General features: G+C 38.3%; 3 protein-coding genes across 7 annotated transcripts; 2 read left to right on the forward strand and 1 right to left on the reverse strand.

The window, feature by feature from the left end:
• The first annotated feature begins 803 nt into the window (after positions 1–803).
• Positions 804–10,283, forward strand: si:ch211-284o19.8 (protein lifeguard 1). 4 transcript variants are annotated; one of them, XR_007886699.1, is made up of 8 exons: positions 804–968; positions 2,360–2,655; positions 3,664–3,864; positions 4,534–4,662; positions 5,491–5,634; positions 7,443–7,573; positions 9,206–9,268; positions 9,978–10,283. XR_007886699.1 is itself a non-coding variant. In XM_051416297.1 (7 exons), the coding sequence occupies exons 2-7, from the start codon at positions 2,371–2,373 to the stop codon at positions 9,207–9,209; spliced, it is 894 nt and encodes a 297-aa protein (XP_051272257.1). In that variant the 5' UTR covers positions 804–968; positions 2,360–2,370; the 3' UTR covers positions 9,210–9,925. The 4 variants fall into 4 exon arrangements, 3 of the variants coding, with proteins under 3 accessions (XP_051272257.1, XP_051272091.1, XP_051272167.1); XM_051416297.1 differs by lacking the exon at positions 9,978–10,283 and having other exon boundaries at positions 9,206–9,925; XM_051416131.1 differs by lacking the exons at positions 9,206–9,268; positions 9,978–10,283 and having other exon boundaries at positions 7,443–8,611.
• On the reverse strand, positions 7,627–16,466 carry parp2 (poly (ADP-ribose) polymerase 2). The gene is made up of 17 exons (XM_051415702.1): positions 16,266–16,466; positions 15,323–15,532; positions 14,952–15,119; positions 14,656–14,726; positions 14,077–14,127; positions 13,815–13,911; positions 13,614–13,689; positions 13,432–13,534; positions 13,191–13,344; positions 12,807–12,945; positions 12,628–12,691; positions 12,382–12,516; positions 11,417–11,544; positions 11,184–11,283; positions 10,846–10,944; positions 9,953–10,077; positions 7,627–8,495 (listed from the first exon to the last, which is right to left on the reverse strand). Exons 1-17 carry the CDS (start codon positions 16,339–16,341, stop codon positions 8,336–8,338), a joined length of 1,956 nt encoding a protein of 651 aa, XP_051271662.1. The 5' UTR covers positions 16,342–16,466; the 3' UTR covers positions 7,627–8,335.
• Positions 15,341–22,339, forward strand: mettl17 (methyltransferase like 17). Of its 2 annotated transcripts, none has more exons than XM_051415879.1 (14): positions 15,341–15,487; positions 18,242–18,383; positions 18,479–18,634; positions 18,729–18,816; positions 19,104–19,185; positions 19,342–19,415; positions 19,496–19,590; positions 19,697–19,767; positions 20,307–20,414; positions 20,617–20,685; positions 20,771–20,821; positions 20,912–21,004; positions 21,732–21,928; positions 22,082–22,339. In XM_051415879.1, exons 2-14 carry the CDS (start codon positions 18,245–18,247, stop codon positions 22,173–22,175), a joined length of 1,317 nt encoding a protein of 438 aa, XP_051271839.1. In that variant the 5' UTR covers positions 15,341–15,487; positions 18,242–18,244; the 3' UTR covers positions 22,176–22,339. The 2 variants fall into 2 exon arrangements, with proteins under 2 accessions (XP_051271839.1, XP_051271784.1); XM_051415824.1 differs by lacking the exon at positions 15,341–15,487 and adding an exon at positions 17,407–17,613.

The following is a 22,339-nucleotide window of genomic DNA, read 5'->3' on the forward strand; positions in this document are numbered from 1 at the left end:
ATGTGTTTGTGGTTGTTTGTGCTGTTCAGTGAGACCTAAAACAGGGACACGCCGTCCTGAAGAGTTTTAATTTAATGAAAGAATTTAAATTACTAAATTACAGAACATTACATTTAAACTAACTACTTTTAAAATAACCGCATCGTATTTGATTTATTTAGTAATTAACACCTTACATTTGGTTCCCTCTATAGTTCAGGTTAAGGCTAATCCTTCTTTCCTCCCTTTAACTATTAATACGGAAATTAAGCTGTAAAGATATGATTACAAATTTTGTAAATGTGAGCTTTAATTCTGTTCCAGAGGTAATTTTCGTTCATCTCAGCCTGATACCGCAATCAGACTCGATTGCCATTCAGTTACACTTTCAGTTTGAATTTCTGAAAACAATCTTGAGATGTGGGAAATGACTCAGAGGTCTGTAAACAGGTTATACACATCTCACTGCAATTTAAAAATCTGCCTGGTAGCAGCTTCCAATGGTTCTTAATCATGTTCACTATCAACTACTCCCAGAGTTCACATATACTTGTGATGTGTCCTAAATTGTTTCCCACTTAGGAGCAAGTAAAAAGGTGACTATGAACAATGAAACATACACAAGCACAATTTATATGTATACTTTAATTGTACTCTAGTCTGCACAGTCAGATTTTGTTGTGGACCCTGTAGGACTGATATGATCTGATATATAAGGACACCTAGAAGTCCCCATACCTCACTTTGATGTCTTCTCAACGCCTGTGAAGCAACCTTGGAGTTACCAATTTCTGCAATATGGGGCCTTACATACAGGAATTTTTTTTCTTCACTTCATGATGACAGGAAGTAAAATGCCACAGGTGGTTTGAATAAATGACACCCGTCACCCAACAAGGAATGCTTTTTGTGTCGTCTCCTTCTCACGCAGCACAGTGTGTGGTGTTGGACTATTGTTCTCTATAATCTGCTGTAATCCCGCAGAAAAGGTAAGCAGAACATTCACTTTATTTGTTATTATTGTAAGAACTCAACTTGTTCTGTGAGTAAAGTAAAAGAAAATATGCTAATGTGTTCTCTACTGCATTTTTATGTGTTTGTAGTATTTACTAGTATTTTCAACAAAACATTATGTTTGTAAGTGTCTTATTATTAAGTATTATTACATATTTACTTCCACTATTATCTACTGCTGCAGAAACTGATATTCATGTGGTCTAAAACAGAATACCACTATGGGAACACCAGATTTCTCTGTGTGAGCTGTGTGATTTTGTGGTAAAGTATTATAATTCAAAGGGAAGCAGGTGCAGCAAGTATAACTGCATGAATGGATCTTTAAAGCTTATTTTAATTGCATTAATTTTAGTTAATTCATCAGCGGAGGAAGAAAAATAACTTTTTACTGAACATTTTCTTCAGAGTTTAATGCTCAAAAATGAAGTCGGTCTACGTAACATCGCTGACATCTTTGCCACACAAACGTTGCAAATATAAATATACAGTAAAATCTGTGATGTCATGTAGACCTCCGTAGGTTTACTTGACTGCGTGGATAGGTAATCGTTTGTTTAAAGGTTTCATCTACTCCCTTTTAACAGGAGACATGTCACAGTAGGAATAGCACAGGTGTGAATAACCAACTGAAGTCACTGTCACAACATGAATATAACAGCCATCGCTAATGTCATCAGTCACAACTTTTCCTATGACAAGTCAAAAGGTCTGTGGTGGAGAAAAAAAAGCCCATTGTCTTGTTACTATAACTTGCTGCAGTGTTGGATAAATCTCTAAATCTGTGTATTTTTATGGACTGTTAGGGTTTTTAAAACTAAATGACACAGCCCTGGTTTCCCCAAGAGAAGTGACCCCACAACTCAAGTCTTACTTTGTAATCTTCGTTCCATTCTTGAGCAACGAGACAGCAATAGTTGTGGTTTGTAATGTGTTGTAAACAAACCTGTACGTGCTGAAAAAATTACCAGTGTTTCACTAAATTACACCAACAACAGAGTTTGACAGGAAATTTGGAGAAACAAACCGTCTTTTGCCGTCTGAACGGATTTACAACATGCTCTACTTCCACCTGCACTCAGGCTTACACCTGGTTGACAATTAACTACAGTTACATTCAACTTCACTGGCTGGAAACGTCCTTTTCGGTCGTTCAGCCACTAAAGTTAGTGAGTAAATCATACAGTTTATTTTATTACATTAAACAGGAACCTTCTACCTCAGCTGCTGAACATAATATATCCCATCAGCCCTGTGTTTTGTTTTTGTATACATCCATCTTTAAAAAACGTGATGGTTCATCTCAAGGGGTTTATTCCTATAAAGATATTCCAGTTTGACTGAACTTTATCTTTGGCTCACACAGTTTCCTCCAGAATGTCAGACGCAGCCGAGCCCGTCACATCCACAGAGACAAAGGAGGCTCCCGGTCCAGATGTGTCCTCCTCGCCACCATCACCGTCTCCGCCATACCCCTACGAAGAGCAGCAACCTCCACCCTACTCTGCTGCACCGCAAATGTACCCTGACCCTAAACTCGAAACAGCAGGCACTGAGTTCATCGAAGATGTGGTCCAAGAAGCCCTGGACCCAGACACAAGTCCACCTATAACCTCATCCGCTTTTGACGACAAGACAGTGAGAAGAGCGTTTGTTAGAAAGGTTTGTACATTTATCCAGAAATAATATGGTGACTGATGACAAATACTTTTTGATGTGTAAACACTATATGGTGCATTCAGGGACGTTGTACTGCACCAGAATCTCTCAATCTGGTTTCAGGACCCTCCTAAGGGGTTGCAAGAGAAATGTCAGAAAACATTACAAATATATTTCCAGACTTTTCCCAAGTCTTTGCTTTTTGTCTGTAAATTAATGGATCATTTTAACCTGTTCAGGCTTCTAAATTCTTCTTTTAATAAGGAAACATTGCTTGTAGATGTACAATATGCAACCTGTGAAAAGAACACAAATTTGAGCCAAATCATGAAAAGCATAAAATCACCTCGATTAGAAAACTATTAATTGAGCACGTAGAGGTTCACTATCTGCGGTTCTGGTCATAATAACAGAATGCATCATGGCCGGTTCAAGGACAACAATGAGACTTCTACATGACAAGTTGCTCTGTTTTTTCCTGACCATAATAATACTTTAATTATATAAACACATATATTGTTACAATCTTTTGTGTCAGTAGGTTAAGTCTAGTTTGCATTCGTATTACCACCAGTTGGAGTGGCAGAAGAAGTTTCAACCACTGATCCATTACCTTTAGGGAGCTATTAGTTGTTTGTTTTTATGAACTCTTAATAGCAATATATGGTGTTGAGGTGTTACAGCTGACTAAGGTTGGCGGATGGTGTGTCCTGAACAATCAGCCTATTGTACTTGGTAGTTAATTGGTTATTATTGGTCATAATTTAACATAATCTTTCCATTTCCAACCGTGCAAAGTGTCAAAGCACATGGTTTTCTGGAGAGTTAGGCCAGATGTAGCGCAAGCTGTGATTATAAGTGTTCATTTACTGAATTGCTTAATCCATAAATGGTCACAAATTAAGTTTTACTCAGAAGCATTTGATCAGCTGCTTTTAAAATGTTTGACCTGAGCTTTTACAATGCAGAATATTTAGTCATTTTTTTACAATTATCTGTTTTGCTGTGCAGGTGTTCTGCATCCTGACTATCCAGCTGCTGTTCACCTTCAGCGTGGTGTGTGTCTTCACCTTCTCCAGTGCGGTCAAAAAGGTGGTGCAAAGACACCTGGCGGCCTACATCAGCTCGTTCGTCCTCTTCCTCGTGGTCGCCATCGCCCTCATCTGCTTCAAGTCCTTAAGTCGGCGTCACCCCTGGAACATCGTGGGACTGGTGGGTTACAAATACAGGAGCATGAATCTTCAAAAGTCTAATGGGGAAACTGACTTTACACAATATTGGATCCTGATACCTATATAAAAAAACACACAACAAAAGATTTAAATAGATTAAAAGGACAGTTAGAATATGATGAAAGAGTCATGGCTGTGTAGTTTAACCCCAGAGGTCACATTGTGGACAAAGAGGTGAAACAGTTAGGTAAAGTAGGCAGACTTAGCTAAATGTTGCTCAGTAAAAAACACTTTTTTTGATGGAAAAACTATTTAAAAAGTTGTGTGTATATGACAGAATCTATTCCAGTAAAGTAAAGATATTAAGTGGTAGCAATCAAGGGTACAATGGCATTAATTAGTAGTAGTTGTCTTCTTTCGTTTTTGTTTCCAAATGAAAACCACAGCTTCCTCTAAACTTGAGTTCACAGGCTAACAGTTTTACTTTCAGCCGTTGAGGTTGCTAAAATAGGACACACTCTTGCTGCATTGTGATGTGAATTGCACTAAGCAGAGCAAGACACAGACACAGTCATATAAAAGACTATGATGATTTTAAGACATAAAACAATCTGGGTCGTTTCTGTTTGAAGAAGAAGTTGTGAATCTATTAAAATTGTCCCTGAATAATATTCAAGATGTTTAATATGTTGAATTTTGTTGCCTATAGGTTCTGGTCACCATAAGCTTGTCATACATGGTGGGAACCGTCGCCTCCTTCCACGACACCAACGCTGTTGTCATCACTATGGGAGCAACGCTGGCCATTTCTCTTGCAATCATTATATTCTCTGCACAGGTCAGACAACCAGATATTTCTAAATGCTTCCTGTTTGCACTCAAAGCGATGTGCACACCTCAGTGGCTTTCTCTCTCTCAGCTTTGAAGTTACAGCTCTCAACTGTTTCCATATTTGTGCTGGAAAATAGCATCAAAAGAGGGTTAATGTGAAACGGTTAGTTGATTAATTGATAAGCTGCTTGACAGAAATTTCATCAGCATCCATTTTGATGTTTCTTGAAGAAAAAAATATTTGGTTGTCCAATTAAAAGATTTGAATTTTTTTTTATAATCTTTTTATAGCATTATAAAGTTAATATCCTTTCAGTCTTAGACTGTTGGTTGACTTAAACAAAGAAAAAAGACGTCACCTTGGGACACTTTTCAGTATTTTTTTTTATAATTTATACACTGAATACTCTGAAGATGAACTGAATATTAAAATGATTATAATCTAGGTGTTCTCTGATACAGGTGTTCTTACTCAGCTGTGTCCTCTGTACAAACAGCAAATAGACTTTAGACAATAAGACAACAGCTACATCCCTTTTTAGTTCCCGGTCTTATTAAAAAAGTGTTGAATTTAAGGAATTAAATTAATAAATTAAGAATTTTATCTATCATCTTCATTTACTAGTGCTACTGTTATCTGTGCTACTAGTGTGCATTAAAGAATAATAACTAGAATAAGAGTAAAAATAAATATTAGAAAAGGAAATAAACCATGAAAATGTATACAAAAAATGTCAAATGCATTTTTATTTGTTACTTACTTAAAAGTTGCTTTAATCAATATATGGACATTGTCACTGTTCATGAAATTAATGACCTTCTGTGTTATTTGCAGACTCGTTACGATTTCACCATTTGCTATGGCATTCTGCTGATTCTGCTTGTGGACTTACTCATGTTTGGGTTCTTCTCCACCTTCTACTACTCCTACATGGCTGATATCGCCTACGGATGTCTGGGTGCTCTGCTGTATTCACTGGTAAGTAAAATATTGTATCATAATAATAATACGACCATCTCAAGGGATGTGCAAACAAGACTTACACAGCACGTCTCTGCGCCCTTTCCCCATGTGAAGCTTCATCTTCGTCACTTCGGCAGGTTAAACGGTTCAATCACTGATAGATTTGACTTGACTTGTGTTGTAATGTTTTACAATTGTTTTATGTTTCACAAATTTAAGATTTTTAAATGCAATTTACCTTTTTACTGGTCAAAGAATGACGGAAAACCAGTAGGGACAATAAGGCCTACAATTAAGTCCACACATCTATTATTACATAGTTATATCACATTTGTGTCAATGCTTCCCTGCTGTATATAACAATACTACATAGTAATATAAGTAATACATTAATATGACCCAGTTACATGGCAGAAGATTGATGGGTGGGATAAGGTATTAAAAATGATCTACCAACTGATTTATCAACACTTTAATCAACAGCTTCCCTTGCTACTGTACCTAGCATTAGTGTTTGCTTCAGGTCTGAAAGAGGATCAAACAGCCTCTCATGCTTACAGTCCACTGTTGCACTTGTTTAACTTGTAGTTTATAGATGTACAATGTCTGCCAACAGCCTGCGACCACACACAGAAGGTTATTAACTAATGTTATTGTTAAAGGATCATATGGTATTACTGACATTAGACAGTTCAGGTTCCACTATAAACAATTATTTTGTGAGAAAAAGGAAGCTGCCGTGAACAAAATGCACACTTCCACTTCATTTACAGAACTTGTTTTGACGCTTAACCTCATGAAAACAAACAAGTGTGGAAAACAGACACATTAACCCACAGTGGAATTGTATAATTTTCCTTTACAGCACTTAACTTAAAGTATGACGCTACTACTCTTACTGCTATACTTTGTCTATAGTCTTTAGTGTCTAGGGATTAGATGTAAAAAGGATTTTAGATGTTAGAGACATTTTATAATGTATTTATATAGGATAAAATGAGTAACACCTAGTGAACAAGCTAAATATAGTATGTTACAGAAATGTCTGTATGTCATAAACTACAAGGAGTTATAGCAAATGTGAGGTATCACATTGGATTCAGAACAACTTCAATCACAATATGTGCTCTGATTCAGCGTAGATATTGTTTAATATGATAGTTAACATGTTAAATGTATGTTAAACTTGCCTTGCTTTTAAAAGAAATTCACCCTTGTCTATCAACTATGGCATGATAAATATGTTTGCCATGTGTAGCCACAAGTCTCAACAGTTTCCACACCTCTAACAGAAACATTTCAGTGGTTTTCTGAAGGTCTTTTTCCTTTAACATACTAAATATAACTGAGTCATTAATGGGTGAAAGGCCCTGCACTCCCACACAGGTGCTTTCAATAACTGTCAACAGAAAATTGATGACGATACACCTTCTTCACAGCTGCCATTTTGACATGAAACAGTAGGGCAAAGTAAACACAGGTGTTACCAGTGATAGAAATTAAAGTTCTGTTACAGGTGCTACTGTGCCTCTGCTACACTAAAATGCAACAGATCCTTAATTAGCATCACTGGTAACACTTGTGTTTATCCTACTATTTCATGCAACACTGACACTACTAATAACATTAATGATGGCTCCATTCATGAGTGTGACAGGATCCTGACACTGAAGCAGATAATTTGAATTCAGCCATCATTAATTTGATTAAATGTTTTCCATGAAAAAAAGCTTATTGTAAAACATGTGACTTATCTGACGCTAATCCCTCACCCTGTGCTAAATCTTCATCTCCTCCTCTCCCTCCCTTCCTGTCTGTCTCAGTTCCTGATGATCGACTGTCAGATGCTGATGGGGACGTCGAGATACAGTCTGGATCCAGAGGATTACATCAACGCCGCGCTCGTGATCTACCTGGACATAGTCCTCATCTTCCTCTACCTGCTGGGGAGGAGGTGAAAACCATAACATCCACATACCCAAACACACACAGACAGACACTCCAAAGTATTTCCACAATGAAAACGATCTTTATTATTGTTACTATTATTATGTTTATGCTGAAAAATATAAAATGATTGCGTACTGTATTTGTTGTTTTGCATTGCATGTCAACCCTTACAAGAATTTAAACTACTGCAACAAATGAAAACATTTCATTTCTAAGACACATTCAATAACATTTAAGTAATTATTCAGGACAAATGCTGATGTCCAACTAATAGATCCATAAGGCACAAAACAGGTGCAAACAGACACCAAAATGCAATGAATGTTACCACATGTATGTGCAATAAAATACAGATTATATTGATGAGGACATACACAATATAAAGCAACAAGGACAAAAAGTAGTGCAAAATGTTCAGCATATTTTTACTGTATCACATGGATCCATCCTCATCTTCTACCTTTACCAAAGCTTCAGCAGCCACACAGTTAATCTGCAGTCCCACTCTAATAAGCTAATATATTTTCCACAGCCCTCAGTGACATATTAAAATCGCTTGTTTTAGTCAACCAACAGTTCAAAACCCCAAAGATATCAGAGAAACAAAAGCAGAAAGTCCTCACACCTGAGAAGCTTTTCTGCTTTAACGTTTACACCGATTTTCAAAACAGTTTTAGGTTTAACGGTACGGTATCTAACTGCACATGAAGAGTGACTTGAGTGACGTTTGCTCCCTGGTGTTAGGAGACCAAATCCCCGTCCTGCCTCACCACAGTGAAGAGTAGTTGAACTTGATCCGCAGCAGGTACCTCATGCGAGTCTGGGCAGGGTTGTAAACGATGAACTCGTTGTACAGGAGGGAGTAACTGTTATGTTTGCCCACCCCTGTCCTCACCCCGGGCCCCATTGGCACGGTCACACCATCCCTGAGAGAGAGAGAGGGAGAGAGAGGGAGAGAGACAGGGAGAGAGAGAGAGAGAGAGAGAGAGAGAGAGAGAGAGAGAGAGAGAGAGAGAGAGAGAGACAGAGAGAGAGACAGAGAGAGACAGAGAGGGAAATACAAATTAAAAGGACAATTCTGGTGATTTTAACATGTTAGGTACAAATTGTCTTTCCTTTACAATACTTTTTCAAAACATACTTTGACATCGATTTCCTATCTTTCAGACGGTAACTAGTTTCAGTCCATGCTAGCACAATATGGAAATTTACCTGCAGAGAATTAAGACGAGCTTGAGATGAACTGAAACCAGCTGCTGCCAAGATGGCAGGAAATCAAATCTAAAAGATTATACAATGCTTGTTTGGCAGTAATGTGAAATATATTCATAAGTTAGTGCTGCATCTAACAAATAATTTCCATTATCAATTTATCTGACACTTATTTTCTCTATTCATTGATTAATCGTTGGGTCCAGCCTAGAGACCAAGATGTCACCTTCAAATACCCTGTTTTGTGTGACCAGTAGTCCAAACTCAAAAGATACTCAGTTTACAATCGTAGAAGACAAAGAAAACCATCACATATTCACACTGGAACCATAAAACGCTGTAGCACTGGATCGCACTACATAAAACTAGTGATGTTTCATGCTCAGATGATTGTTCTGTAATAAAAAAACCTGTATTTTTTCAGATAGTTAAATCTACAGAGGCGAGGCAGCAGAGCCGGAGGCAGAACAAATGAGAGTGAAGCAAGGTCAGTCCATTAGTGTATGAGTCACTGCAGAGCGAATAACATTTAATATTTTGACTTTTTAGTGGTTTTCCTCCGAACTGCTTCTCTCTAGAGTAAAAAAAAAAACATCTGGCATTTGTATGGCGTGCCTGAAAATGTCCCTAAACAAATACATATAGGTCTACATATTGTAGATAAAATAAATCTCACCCAACACCATGAAGATATTTGGGTCTCTGAGCTGAATGTATTTCTCTAAATGATGTGTGATTCTGACATAATAGGACTAAATATAATAATTAATAACTGTATTATTCTGTGAAATGAATGGCAAAACATCATTAATTGACATTATTTAGACACATGAACATAAAGGGAATTAGAAATTAAATTATTTTACAGTTAGCAGCACACATCACAAGTTACCAGTGATGATGGTTGTTTCGTTTGTTTTAACTATAAATCTCATAAGTTGTTTAAGAAAGGAGAAGTTAATAGTGATTCTTTAAGGGCTACTTATTATAATGTTTGTTATTGTATTTGCATTTTTCTTTGTGCTGAACCTGCATTTTGTTTTCCTTTCCTAATGTAATTAACAAACTGCCCCTCTCAGATAACGTAGTGATTTTTGTTGTGTAACAGTGAGCACAATTAAATCAATGTTTGGCCTGTATGAAATGTGTCAGTGTGATGAGACAGACTAACAGTGTGACAGCGTTTTTGGGGTCAGGTCCGGTCTGTCCCAGGCCTTTGGTGCTGTGTTTTCCAGGAGGAAGTTTGTCGGCCTCGTAGTCGGCATCCAGCAGCTCGTTACAGTCTCCCAGAGCGACCTGCAACCACACACAGACACAAAGCAAAGACCTGCATCACATCTGGGCCCAACATGTAATGTGATAGCTTTATTGTTTTTATGCTTTTTTACGCTAGTTTCTTCATTGGCAGCATCATTAAACAGTTTAGTTTTGAGTGGAAATTGAGGTGACAAATAGCAGTCCACTCTATAACTACAAGTTCTGAATAAAAACCAGCATAAAAACCTTTGTTCAATGTTTTCCACAGTCGTGCCAAACCTACTATACTCAATCGTGTGCTATAGATTGATAACACCCACATTAATTACAGTACATGAGTTATACTGGATGGCAGCCAACTCTCTTTATCAATAATCACACACCACTTTGTTTACTGCTGGTATATTCATTTATTTATGAGGCTTTATCTGCTATATGTTCATCAGATATATGGGCAAGCATATATAGCCATCCATGTAATTACACAAAAACCATCAAACGATTAGAAAATAAAGGTAAGAAATGGTTAAAAAAAAGGGTATTATCAAAATTTTCATAATAAATATTCCAATTTTAATATGCAAAGACCATGAATGCATTGATTGAAAAACACAAACCAGTCACATCTCATTTTAAAGAACCTAAAAAATTATGATGAAGTGTTGAATGGTTGCCTTTTTCCTAGAATCCAGTGTGCAGACATCATAGAAATTGTTGTCCTTCACCTGGCCTAAATATAGGACGGGATGTGCATACAACTACCTCTAAAACGTCCTGATTGTTGCCACAGCAAACAAATTAACTCACCTCACACAGTAGCAGCAGTCCAACGTGGTTGTTCTGGTTGGCAAAGCAGTAGTTGGCACTCTTTGACGACATGTCAGCAAAGTAGATACCTTTTCCAAACTAGATGAAAGAGAAACAAAGAAATTATTATCACTGGGATAAAAAATCTATTGCTGTATTGAAAACAATCTTATAGTTTATACATAATTTAATTCCAAAGTGCTGAAATCATCATCTGTTAATAATCAATAACATGATTTTCCAAAATTTGGCTCATTACTTTTTTTTTTAAAGCAGAGGGTTTGGAGACAAAATCAAGTCACGAACAGTATATGAATGTATTTTTCTGTCCGCCCTACCATGTAACCAGTGACGGGAGCTTCAGGTGGGGCCACTCGGAGCCCCTGACTGAGGATGCCGACCCAGTTAGAAAGGCGGGAACCGTGCCACAAGAGAGTCCTGGCAGACACACAGACATAGTGGACTCGCTGTCAGACATTACGCAGGCTGATATGGAACAAAAACCAGTAATGGTATAAGCCTAGAGGTGTATTGACTATTCATACAAATACTAAGCAGCACTGTGTGTTACCTGTTGTGCAACTGTGAGAGGAAGTTGTTACTCTCGCCGCCTCTGTCCACCGAGAAGATGTCAAGGACAGTCATGTTGTAGTCAGAATGGGTGGGGGCGTGAGTGGACTGTAGAAACTTCTCTACCACCTTCACACAGAGAAGAGGAAAGTTCAGTTTGTGTTTCTCAACAATTAAAATCAGTGTATAGGGAAATAAATAAAGCCATTTAGTAACCAATTCCCAGTCATAGAAGTAGATGCAGTGCATTGTGGTCTATTAAAGGAACATGTGTCTTGTACAGTGGACACGAAGACAGCGCTACAAAGAAGATTTTGCTGTTTGATGCACCACTGACATTATAGATACAGATAAACGTATGTAAGTATTAGGGATGCACAATTAATCGCAATATTATGGGAATTTGCGATATGAAAGCTGCAATTTATTGTTAAAACAGCTTTATAATGCAGTTCTGCAGTGATGTCCTGGCCTACGAATCTTGCTTTCCAGATGTAAGAAAACGTGTTTGTTTGGTACAGACGCTAACAAATGTCACATCTTCATGATTTTAACAGTTTTCTTCAGTAAAAATTTATATTGTGATGCAAAAATGATCATTCCTGCTAATTGTGAATCATATCCAAATCACAATATCGGTCAAAATAATGTCAATATGATGTTTCTACCATATTGTGCAGCACTACCAAGTATGCAAGTATTATTACGTTACATTGACTTACATATAAGATTATAAACATAATACTGTTAGATTTTGAGGAACAGTTTTGTAAGTGGATTATATCAAGTTGCCTCGGATGATTTGATGATTTTGTTACAATATGACTGAACAAGAACAAATAGATCTATCATAAATCATACCAACTAGGTTTGGGGAGCAAACTGAGTGTTTGGCCTCGCATCCATCAATCCTGTCTTTTCTGATTTAACTGTCATGATACGAATCCAGTGCTTAGAAACACAGACCTTGTACTCATTGGTGGCGGAGTCCAGAGGCTGCAGTTGGCACTGGAGGGAGCGGTACTGTCTGTCCAGAGGATGTTCGTCACTGTCATTACTGGACTGAACCATTTTCACTGCTATCTGAATGTCGCTCAGAGCCTTTAAAATGAAACGAGACAGAAAAAAGTATTGATAATATAGTATGGACAACAGATTTAAGTGAAGACATAAACAGAATAATTGGAGTTAATTAATGGAGAACCTCCTTACCTCCAACAATGATATTTTTTCCTTAAGCTCGGCTTCTGATCGAATCATTGGAGGAGTTTTCAACCTGGAGAATTAAATGTTTAAGTTACAACAAGACAGAAGTCAATTCAGACATCATGTTTTTCCAACAGTATTATTTAGAGCATTTCTCTGCAACTGCACAGCCACATATTCCTCACCCGAAGTCATGAGGGATGCGGGTGTAGAACTGGTTACATGCTTCCAGCAACTCACGACTGCTGCCCTTCTTCTTCAAACACTCCTCGATCTTCTTCAGTGCCGAGTAGCCTGCGCGGATCTGCTCTGAGGTCAGCTTGCCTGCAGGTAGAAAGAAAAATATTGAATTTGAAATGTGAAGCACAACCATACTGGTTACATGTTCTACTCATATAGTCAGGTTTTTTTTTTTCACAATTTCACAAGCTGAAACGATGACTTTAAGAACTTGTTTTATTGCATGTTTGGATCAAAATGTATGTGTATAATTAAAATAAATTAAATTCGGGGCTTATTCATAAATTAAAAGAGTATAACAGGACACATTTAGATTCTGTCAGACTGACCGAGAGGAGCTTTCCTGGTGTCAAACTTCATCTCCAGCACACACTCCTCCATCGCTTTGAGGTCACAGATTAGCTCCAGGAGCGACTGGATCTTCACATCCAGTGTGGAGGTCCTCTTTTTGGGTACAGCATCCACTGTGGTCTGGTTCTCCTCCTGGAAACAGTGAAATATATCCATGTTCATAATAATAGAGTTCAAGAGTTCAGGTACTGATTACACAGATACTGAGGGGGTATTTACCTTTTCATTCACACTGTAGTCCATAAACACCATGTCATATTTTCCAGCTACTTTCTCAAAACTCGCTCGGTCTTCCCACTCATTCTTGGTCTTGTCAAGGAACCTGCGGCAAAACAATACAGAATTTTACTAAACTTGCTTCAGTGCGAGGCGATATATTTGTTTTAATTGCACAATCTCACTTTTTCTTGAAGATATCTTTGGCTTTGAGCAGGTCTCCACCACAAGCTGTCAGACTGTTTTGACCCACTTTTCCCACTGAAAACAAAACAAAACAAAACATAAATCAAACCAAAATATATTAAATCTGTTACTTCACATTTTAGAAAAGATCTTCCAAACTGCAGGCTTAGTTTCCTGCGTAAATACAAACATAAACTCACCTCTGCCCCATCTCATCCACACACTGTAAACCTTGGAGCTGTCATCTTCCAGCAGCTGGATCAGGTAGTATTTGTTGTTGTTAAACTGAAGATTTGTCTACAAAATAGGACAGAAAGTCTAAAAATCAACTCATAGGACAACTTTAAAGCTTTCACTTGATGTTTAAGAAAATCCCCTCCGAACACTTGAGGATATTTTTCTTAATTCATTTAGCAGATTGCTTTGAGTCAACTTGTAGTTAAATGCTATTAAATAATTTACCTGATTTAGCATCACGTCGTAAACATCATTTCCTTCACAGTAAACATGAGCCTGAAAGAGAAAACAGTTACTAAATGAAGATAACTGCACCTGATCTGCATCTTGTAGAAGAAAAATAAACAAAGACAAGTTGTAAACCATCAAATATGAGAACGAATGAAGGAAATGTAAAATTATTGGATTGAAAATGAGTCGATTATGACGATAGTTTACGATTAATCGTCTTGTGACTGACTAAATGTCAAACACAACACATAAATGTACATTTCTAAGATGTTTCTATGTGTACAACAATCATTTAAAAGATTAAATCAAATATTTTTTTGATTGATTAACGATCAGACATTTAAAAGAGTTGTACTCATTCCAAGGCAGATTCATTGTATGTAAAGGCCGACTTGGTAACAAACCTGATTCTGATTCTCACGTTTAACAAACCACACACTGTGCCACGCTCTCTTAAGAGGAACTGTAAGTGGAGCAATGCTTTGCAAAGCTCAAACAGGTGTCAAACCACAACGTGACCGATGTGAATCACGGGTTTTGTGTCTTGTGAGAACATTCAAGCTGTTACCGTACCTTTCCGAGTTTGGCTTTGCATTCGGGGTCAACTGGAGCTTTTCCTTTCATGACCACCGTCCTCACAACCTCTGTTCAACATCCAAAGACCAGAGACATAAAACCATTAAACAGGTCAACTAACATCTATAATATGGCATACAGGTAAAACTGTGTCCTTTAAAATCTCTAAACCCCCCAAAACAGAAACCACTGGCCACTGTTACTACCCTTGTGGGTCACCAGTTACTAAACAACTTCAGTGTCCACTTCCTAATGGTATAACGTAACATATATGAACATTAGATCCACGTTACCTTCACTTTTTATTTCCTCTTTGGGCATTCTTTCAGTTTTTGTCTGACTCTTGCTTTGTCCTCTCTTTCTCTTAGCTGCTGGTTGCTCTTTCGTCTCCTCCTCTTCCTCTTTAACGTCAACGGGTCTCCCATTATAAGCAGCCGAGTCTCCAGCGTCAGTCGAACTTTCTGGACAAAAGACGACAACAGAAGAAACATTTTAAATATCTTCAGTAATTCTGGTGTTTCACAGAACTACAAACCTGAACAAAAACCATATAAATGTCATATAACACTTCTATTATGAAGCCTTTCCTAATCTTTCCTGGAAATCTGTGTTAATGTGTGTAATAATCAAAGCAGAGAGGATTAAACACGTAACGCACGCATACCTGGTTTTACTGCCTGGGAGCGAATCTTCCTCTTGTACTTGGTGACGGGATTAATCTGGACCATCTTCTTCAGGTCGACTTCGTAGGCCGTCCCAGAGCCCAGACTCAGAGTGACGGAGGTTTTTCCCGAAGAGACCGCCGAGTCCAGCAAGGCGCAGTCTACAAGTGAGTATGGTTCCCACTGTCCTTCATCTCCTTTCCACTGCCACACTGATCACACAGAGAGAGAGTACGGTTGGTCCACACTTTATTAACACTGTGACAATTCAAATGCTTTCAAAACTGTTTTATTTAATCAATAATGAAAATAATCATGCATAGGAGCCATAGTATAGTATAATTACATATTTTTGTACCAAGTAATGTCTAATAACTGGGAGCGAGGAATAGAAATGTTTAGTTTTTAGATTCAAACACCGAGAGCATCAGTATGAAAAGTTGGGACTGATTACATTAATAAACATATTTCTTTTAAATTAAATACTTTTACTGACTACTCTCTCCCTTCCATGCTTCTGCTCACCTGTAATTAACCTGTTATGTTACTAATGACTCATCTCTTTTAAATATTTAAAATTTGTAAAACCTTTTTGCAGAGAAAAACTATGCATCTTTTGCAACTTTACTTAAACACTTCATTAGTCTCCAATTACACTTTCAAACTGCCTTAAGAAGCCTTGTGTAGATTAATGCTCAATGCATATCAGTGCTGATTCAACAGCAACCTCAGATCATAACAAAAGTTCCTCTCTAAAGCTGTTATCTCTTCGTTGCACTGGCTCTAGTTAAATCTGCCTATCCGTGATCAATAACACTAAAGTAAACACACAGTAAAAAAAAAAGCTGCATGAACCAGAAACAAACAAACATTTTAATTTTCCTGCCACAGACACGTCGTAAGTTAGTTGCTAAGCTAACCGTCCAGCGGGAAACAAACACCAACCTGCTTTCGACTGGACTTCTTCGTTTTCCTGCGCACTCGGACTTTTATTTCTCGTGCTTCTTGTAGTTCGTCTCATGGCGGACTGTGGGGGGGGGATAAAGACTCAGGTAGGCGCACGGTGACAACAAAGAGGGGGTAAATAAAAAAACTTTTCTCCAGCGCTGTTCCCGAGCCGGTTCCTGCCAAAGATCGTTTATTATCAGGATGAACCGCGCGGACGAAAACAACAAAAAAAGAAAAAACTGAGCCTGACGCATGCGCTTTACACCTTCGTACAACACCGTTGCCGTGGTAACAATTTAAGCAGAAAACCTGAAACGTTATTAATCGTAAATAGTCCAAATGTAGCATTGGGTTGTCTTTATTGGTTATTATTTGTGTCTTTATTGGTTATTATTTGTGTCTTTATTGGTGTATTTGTGTCTTTATTGGTTATTATTTGTGTCTTTATTGGTTATTATTTGTGTCTTTATTGGTGTATTTGTGTCTTTATTGGTTATTATTTGTGTCTTTATTGGTGTATTTGTGTCTTTATTGGTTATTATTTGTGTCTTTATTGGTGTATTTGTGTCTTTATTGGTTATTATTTGTGTCTTTATTGGTGTATTTGTGTCTTTATTGGTTATTATTTGTGTCTTTATTGGTTATTATTTGTGTCTTTATTGGTGTATTTGTGTCTTTATTGGTTATTATTTGTGTCTTTATTGGTGTATTTGTGTCTTTATTGGTTATTATTTGTGTCTTTATTGGTGTATTTGTGTCTTTATTGGTGTATTTTTTATTGGTGATTGTGTCTTTATTGGTGTATTTGTGTCTTTATTGGTGTATTTGTGTCTTTATTGGTGTATTTGTGTCTTTATTGGTTGTATTTGTGTCTTTATTGGTGTATTTGTGTCTTTATTGGTGTATTTGTGTCTTTATTGGTTATTATTTGTGTCTTTATTGGTGTATTTGTGTCTTTATTGGTTAGTATTTGTGTCTTTATTGGTTATTATTTGTGTCTTTATTGGTGTATTTGTGTCTTTATTGGTTATTATTTGTGTCCGTACTTGGACTGTTGGACTGTATCTGGAAACAAGAGCAGAGTGAGCACTCCTGTGTTATATGTGCTCGTAGGAACAGAACTTCGGGACCAAAGGTTCCGCCTTACAAACGAAGGTCGGAACTATTTTGTCGAAGGATTAGTAAAAAAAAAAACCCCAGCGTGCCGCTGAGCTGATTGGAAGTTAAATTAAAATATAAAAGCTATTTAAACACAGTAAAGCAACGTTCAGGTGCCGAAGATATGGCATCACGGAGCGTCTGTGTCCTCTGTCGGAAGACATCTGTGGTGGGGACGATGTGTAGGGTGAGTGGGGCGTTAGTGTGTCATTGAACGCACCATCTTTAACATGGAGGTCAGATACAGACACAGGACTGAAATCAATACACAATCGATTAACTTTGCTTACTGCGCTGCTTATATAGAACATAGGATGGATACGGATATTGATTTTAATTAATTTATCACATTTTGTTCTTCTGTGAACTCGCAGTCTCTTACATTCAGTTAAAACACCGACATGGTGGTGAATTTAGTGTTTATTTATTGATTATTTGCTCCAGTTTGATAGAGGATAATTGTATTTATGTATGTGTTTGCTGCTAAAAGCTTTACAGACAGAAAATATATGAATTACAGTCTTAATCTAGTCTTTTCATTCACCCAACAACTTACTATCCAACAAAACAAACAAACATTATATCTATTGTTGATTTACTGGGCTCTTTATACAGTTGTGTGATTATAGGGGTGTGTAATTCAGGTACAATCATTTAGTCCAGTATATATATTATATATGGCAATGGGAAGATTTATGACCTACATTTAAAAACAGTGTAAAGATACAATAGCCATAAATCTGTTACTACAAGTCAAGAGTGATGGTGGTGAAGATGTTCATAAAGAACATTTTGTTTTTATTTTTCTTCCTCAGGGAATGAGTGCAGCTGCACACCCACAGTCCCAGGTAGATTTCCTAAAAGGAGAAGCACACAAGAAGCACCCAGGTGTGACCAACCTGAAAACTCTGCGCCTCCCTGAGGAACTCCAGACGGCCGCGTGTTCGATCATTCACAGTAGGTGAAGTTATCAATGTGGCTTTCGGTTGGCATCTTCACTGGTCTGAAATTAGTCGAAATGTGTTGCGACTCTTCAATCTCTCCACCTGTAGGAGCTCAGCTGCCCCGGCTGACCGAACGCACTCATAGCCTCACAAACTCTCTGTGGAGCAGAAAACGACCAGTCGAGGATTTTACTCTGAGGAAGAAAGCTTTGAGCCTGGAGAAAGAACTTTGGAGGAAAGAAATAGAGACGATTGGAGATGGAGGTGGGAGACGGACAAATCAGAAAATAATAACAATGTCTGTATAATAACTGCTAAGAGATTAGACGATGAAACGTAAATGTGCTTCATATTGCAGATGTAGATGAACAACTGCTGGAGGACCGAATCAGGAAGAAAGTGATTTCAGAGCTCAGAAGATCCACATACCACTGGACTACCATGAAGTAACACTTGTTCTCACTATTCATGAATTTACGAGACTTCTAAAAGTTTACGTGTGTTCAGAAATGATCTCAATTAATTTATCTGCTTTCTAACGGAGAAAGAGCTTCCTTTACTCCACAAGACACAAGTCTCATTTTTGCCAATTCTAACCAATAATTAACATTTTATGTCTTTTATACTAGCTTTATATAAAGTTCAGACACTTACTTGGAGCAACAGGGTTTCGTGAACTTCCCTCTGCAGTTACATTTTGGAGCTTATATACAGCTCACTCTCTGTGTTTCAGGTACGATGAAGATTTGGCTGTGGTGTACATGGCGGCTCGGCTGGCTGGGGGCTACGCAGCAGTGAGGAGAGCTATGAATGAGGTAAAGAACATTGTAGGCGAACTCATCGATGTGACGATACCAGGGCTGACCTTAAGGAGTCAACTAGATCATATAATAGTGGTAAAGCATGGAGAAATAACAAAACAAATGCCTTTTTCTGCCCTAAATTACATTTTCTTCTTTGAATCATTTCAGATAAAGAAGAGGGACCCCTCTTTTGCCCCTCAGTCTCTCCTGGATTTCGGTTCGGGGCTGGGAACAGTTGTCTGGTTCGTATGAAACACTGGTGACGCATAAGGACAGTTTTCATGTAAAATACAAGACTGTGAGTTGAGTCTTTGTCCCGCAGGGCGTCACACTCGTGCTGGGGCGACACCTTGAAGGAGATGGTGTGTGTGGACAGCTCTGGCCCGATGAACATCCTGGCAGAGAAACTTCTCAAAGGTGCAAACACAAACACTTGTAGCAGTTTTGTTTGGCCGTTTGTCAAATACTTGATTTTAAGCGTGGTTGGTTGTTTTTTTTTTTTTTTGCCTTTGTTGATGAGCAGGGGATGACAACGAAGCTGAACCTCACATCAAACACGTCTATTTCAGGCAGTTCCTTCCTGTCTCTCCTAAGGTAACCCCCCCACCCCCCCACCACCCCATAATCTTTATTTAAGCAGCAGAAAAACACAGTCAGTGTTAGAAAGTGTCAGTTTCTTCATTAAATGTATTCTAGCCTTCAGTTTTGAGTTCCAAACAAAAGATTTTATCTCAGGTTCTTGTTGTATATGCGACAAAAAAGTCATAAGTTTTTCTCAGCGATCACATCACGGTGCATGAATAGTTAGACTTTGTTTTTACCCAGATGCATGTAACAAACTGTATACTGAAAGCCATGTGTCAGGAAAGTGTGTTTTTGTTTTTGTCTGTTGCTAATAATGTAATATATATCTTTTATTGACAAAAATCAACAATCTTAGCCTTCTAAAAGCATGTTTATTAGTTTTTTCTAATATGTACAAGTTAGTTAATATGACCAGTGTTGGCCTCTGTGGCTAAACAGAGACACACAATACAAAACTTCATCAAGAGCCAAAACAAGTGCACACAGTTGTGCTGAAAAGTGATTTCTGGGAATTAGGAGCCCTGACCGTCCTGTGTTTCTCCCTCCAGGTGCAGTTTGACTTGGTGGTAACCGCCTTCACCCTGTCGGAGCTTCCCAACATGAAGGAGCGCGAAGAGGCAGTGTTGACTCTGTGGAGGAAGACGAGCTCGTACCTGGTTGGTTGAAATAATGACACAACTTCACCTACTGATGCACTTCACTGTCCATTATCTGTGTGTGAGGTCCCGTTGTCCTGTTGCACCTTGAGTGAATATTTACTAGATTTGAGACATTTTGTGTTTGAATTGCAACGTGTCTTTCAAATTATTGTGATGCTGTCTTATTTATTAATAACGATAAATATGTTTTATGGTATAGGTGCTGGTGGAAAATGGGACCAAAGAGGGCCATCAGATGCTTATGGAAGCCAGAGACGCTTTATTAAAGGTATTCAAACCCAGTAGATAATAGGGGTTTTTGTTAGGCGCTGTTAATGGAAGCTGACTGATGATGTCTAATTGTCTGTCTCCAGAAACAGGAGAAGACTGTCTACGATACCAGACCAGCGTCGGTGTTTGCTCCGGTATGCTTAAATCCCAGCTGGTTTAAAATATCAAGCCATGCTTTCATCCGGCAGTGTCACCGCATTCTTCCGTCTGTTTTATTTTCCCAGTGTCCTCATGAACTGACGTGTCCTAAACTTACCCAAGAGCCCGTCACACCCTGCAACTTCCAGCAGCAGTACCATCCTCTTCCTCTGCCCGGGGTAAGAGCAGACTCTTCTTCGTGAAAGTCAAACATCAGTACCAAGGCTGAGTCCAGCTTTGCGTGTCATCCCCCCCCCCGTTTCCTGTCACTCTTCAGCTGTCACTATCCATTAAAGGCAATAAAAGCTCCAAAAAGAGAAAGAGAGAAATAGTAGTTTGACAAAAAAAAAATTATGAACTTTTTACAGAACTTTCAACTGATATAAGTCTATGAGGCGCAGGGGGAAAGACATGAGGCAGAGATACTACACATCAGGTGAAAGGGACAGGTGAATGCTGTTGTTCTAAAGATAGAAGTTAGTTTGACCGGCTGATTTGGCGTGCTCAACAATAGTTTTCTTCAGTTCTTAAGCAATCTAGTGAAAGTTGTCTGTACATTGTAAACAGGAACTGCTAATAGCTAATTTGGCACATTTAATTGTGCCATTTGCCAATATGTAAACAATTACATATTGGCAAAGTCCTGTTATTTTATACTGGTAAAAAAATAACAGGACTCAAGACTCCATGGCAACATTATAAACTATCCCTACGAACCAGTATACAAACTTTGTTCCTAAACTAAGGAGCATGATTATCTCCAGGATAAATAACAGGAGTCACAGTAATGTAAGCTTCTTTTAACCCCTGGTGTAAAGCATGTGTAGGTGGAGCTACTCGCTATTTAACTAATTCTATGCAAATGTTAGTAATTTAATCATTTTCCATTGTTATTTATTTTTTTAGCACCATCAGCTGCAGAGGGAGAAGTTCATCTACTTGATTCTGACTCGGACAAAAGCGGCGAAGGCGGAAACAGAAAATGTGGACTGGGCCAGGCTGATCGCACCGGTGCAGTGCAGATCGAGACACGTCCACTGTCGAATGTGCTGCTCAGACGGAAAGCTACAACACCTGGTGGTGACAGCACGGAAGCACAGCAGGTAAAGGTCCCGCTTCACACATACTGTCGCACCCATACACATACTCATATACACATATGCAGTATTTGTTGTTGGTATTGATACCCAGCCCTGTGCTCCTTTACTAACGATGCTCAATTTGACTGAAAATTGTGTTTCTCTTCCTTCAACCAGAGATGTGTACCGCTGTGCTCGGAGCAGCAACTGGGGAGATCAACAGCCGATCATTCAGCAAGTCCAAGATGACGTCCAGAGTGATTCAGAGTAATGATTCAGCGGGGAAAAGAGAATTCTTCTAACAATGCTGAAAACACACTAAAACAGAGATAAGATTGCCGTCCAAGGATTCATCAGTTTTTAGTTGTTTTCTTACTGTAGTTGTTAAAATACTGACACATCTGACTGATTGATTCAATAAACATTCACACCCAA

This window comes from Dicentrarchus labrax, unplaced genomic scaffold (assembly GCF_905237075.1).
Source record: "Dicentrarchus labrax unplaced genomic scaffold, dlabrax2021, whole genome shotgun sequence".
NCBI classification, from domain to species: domain Eukaryota; kingdom Metazoa; phylum Chordata; class Actinopteri; family Moronidae; genus Dicentrarchus; species Dicentrarchus labrax.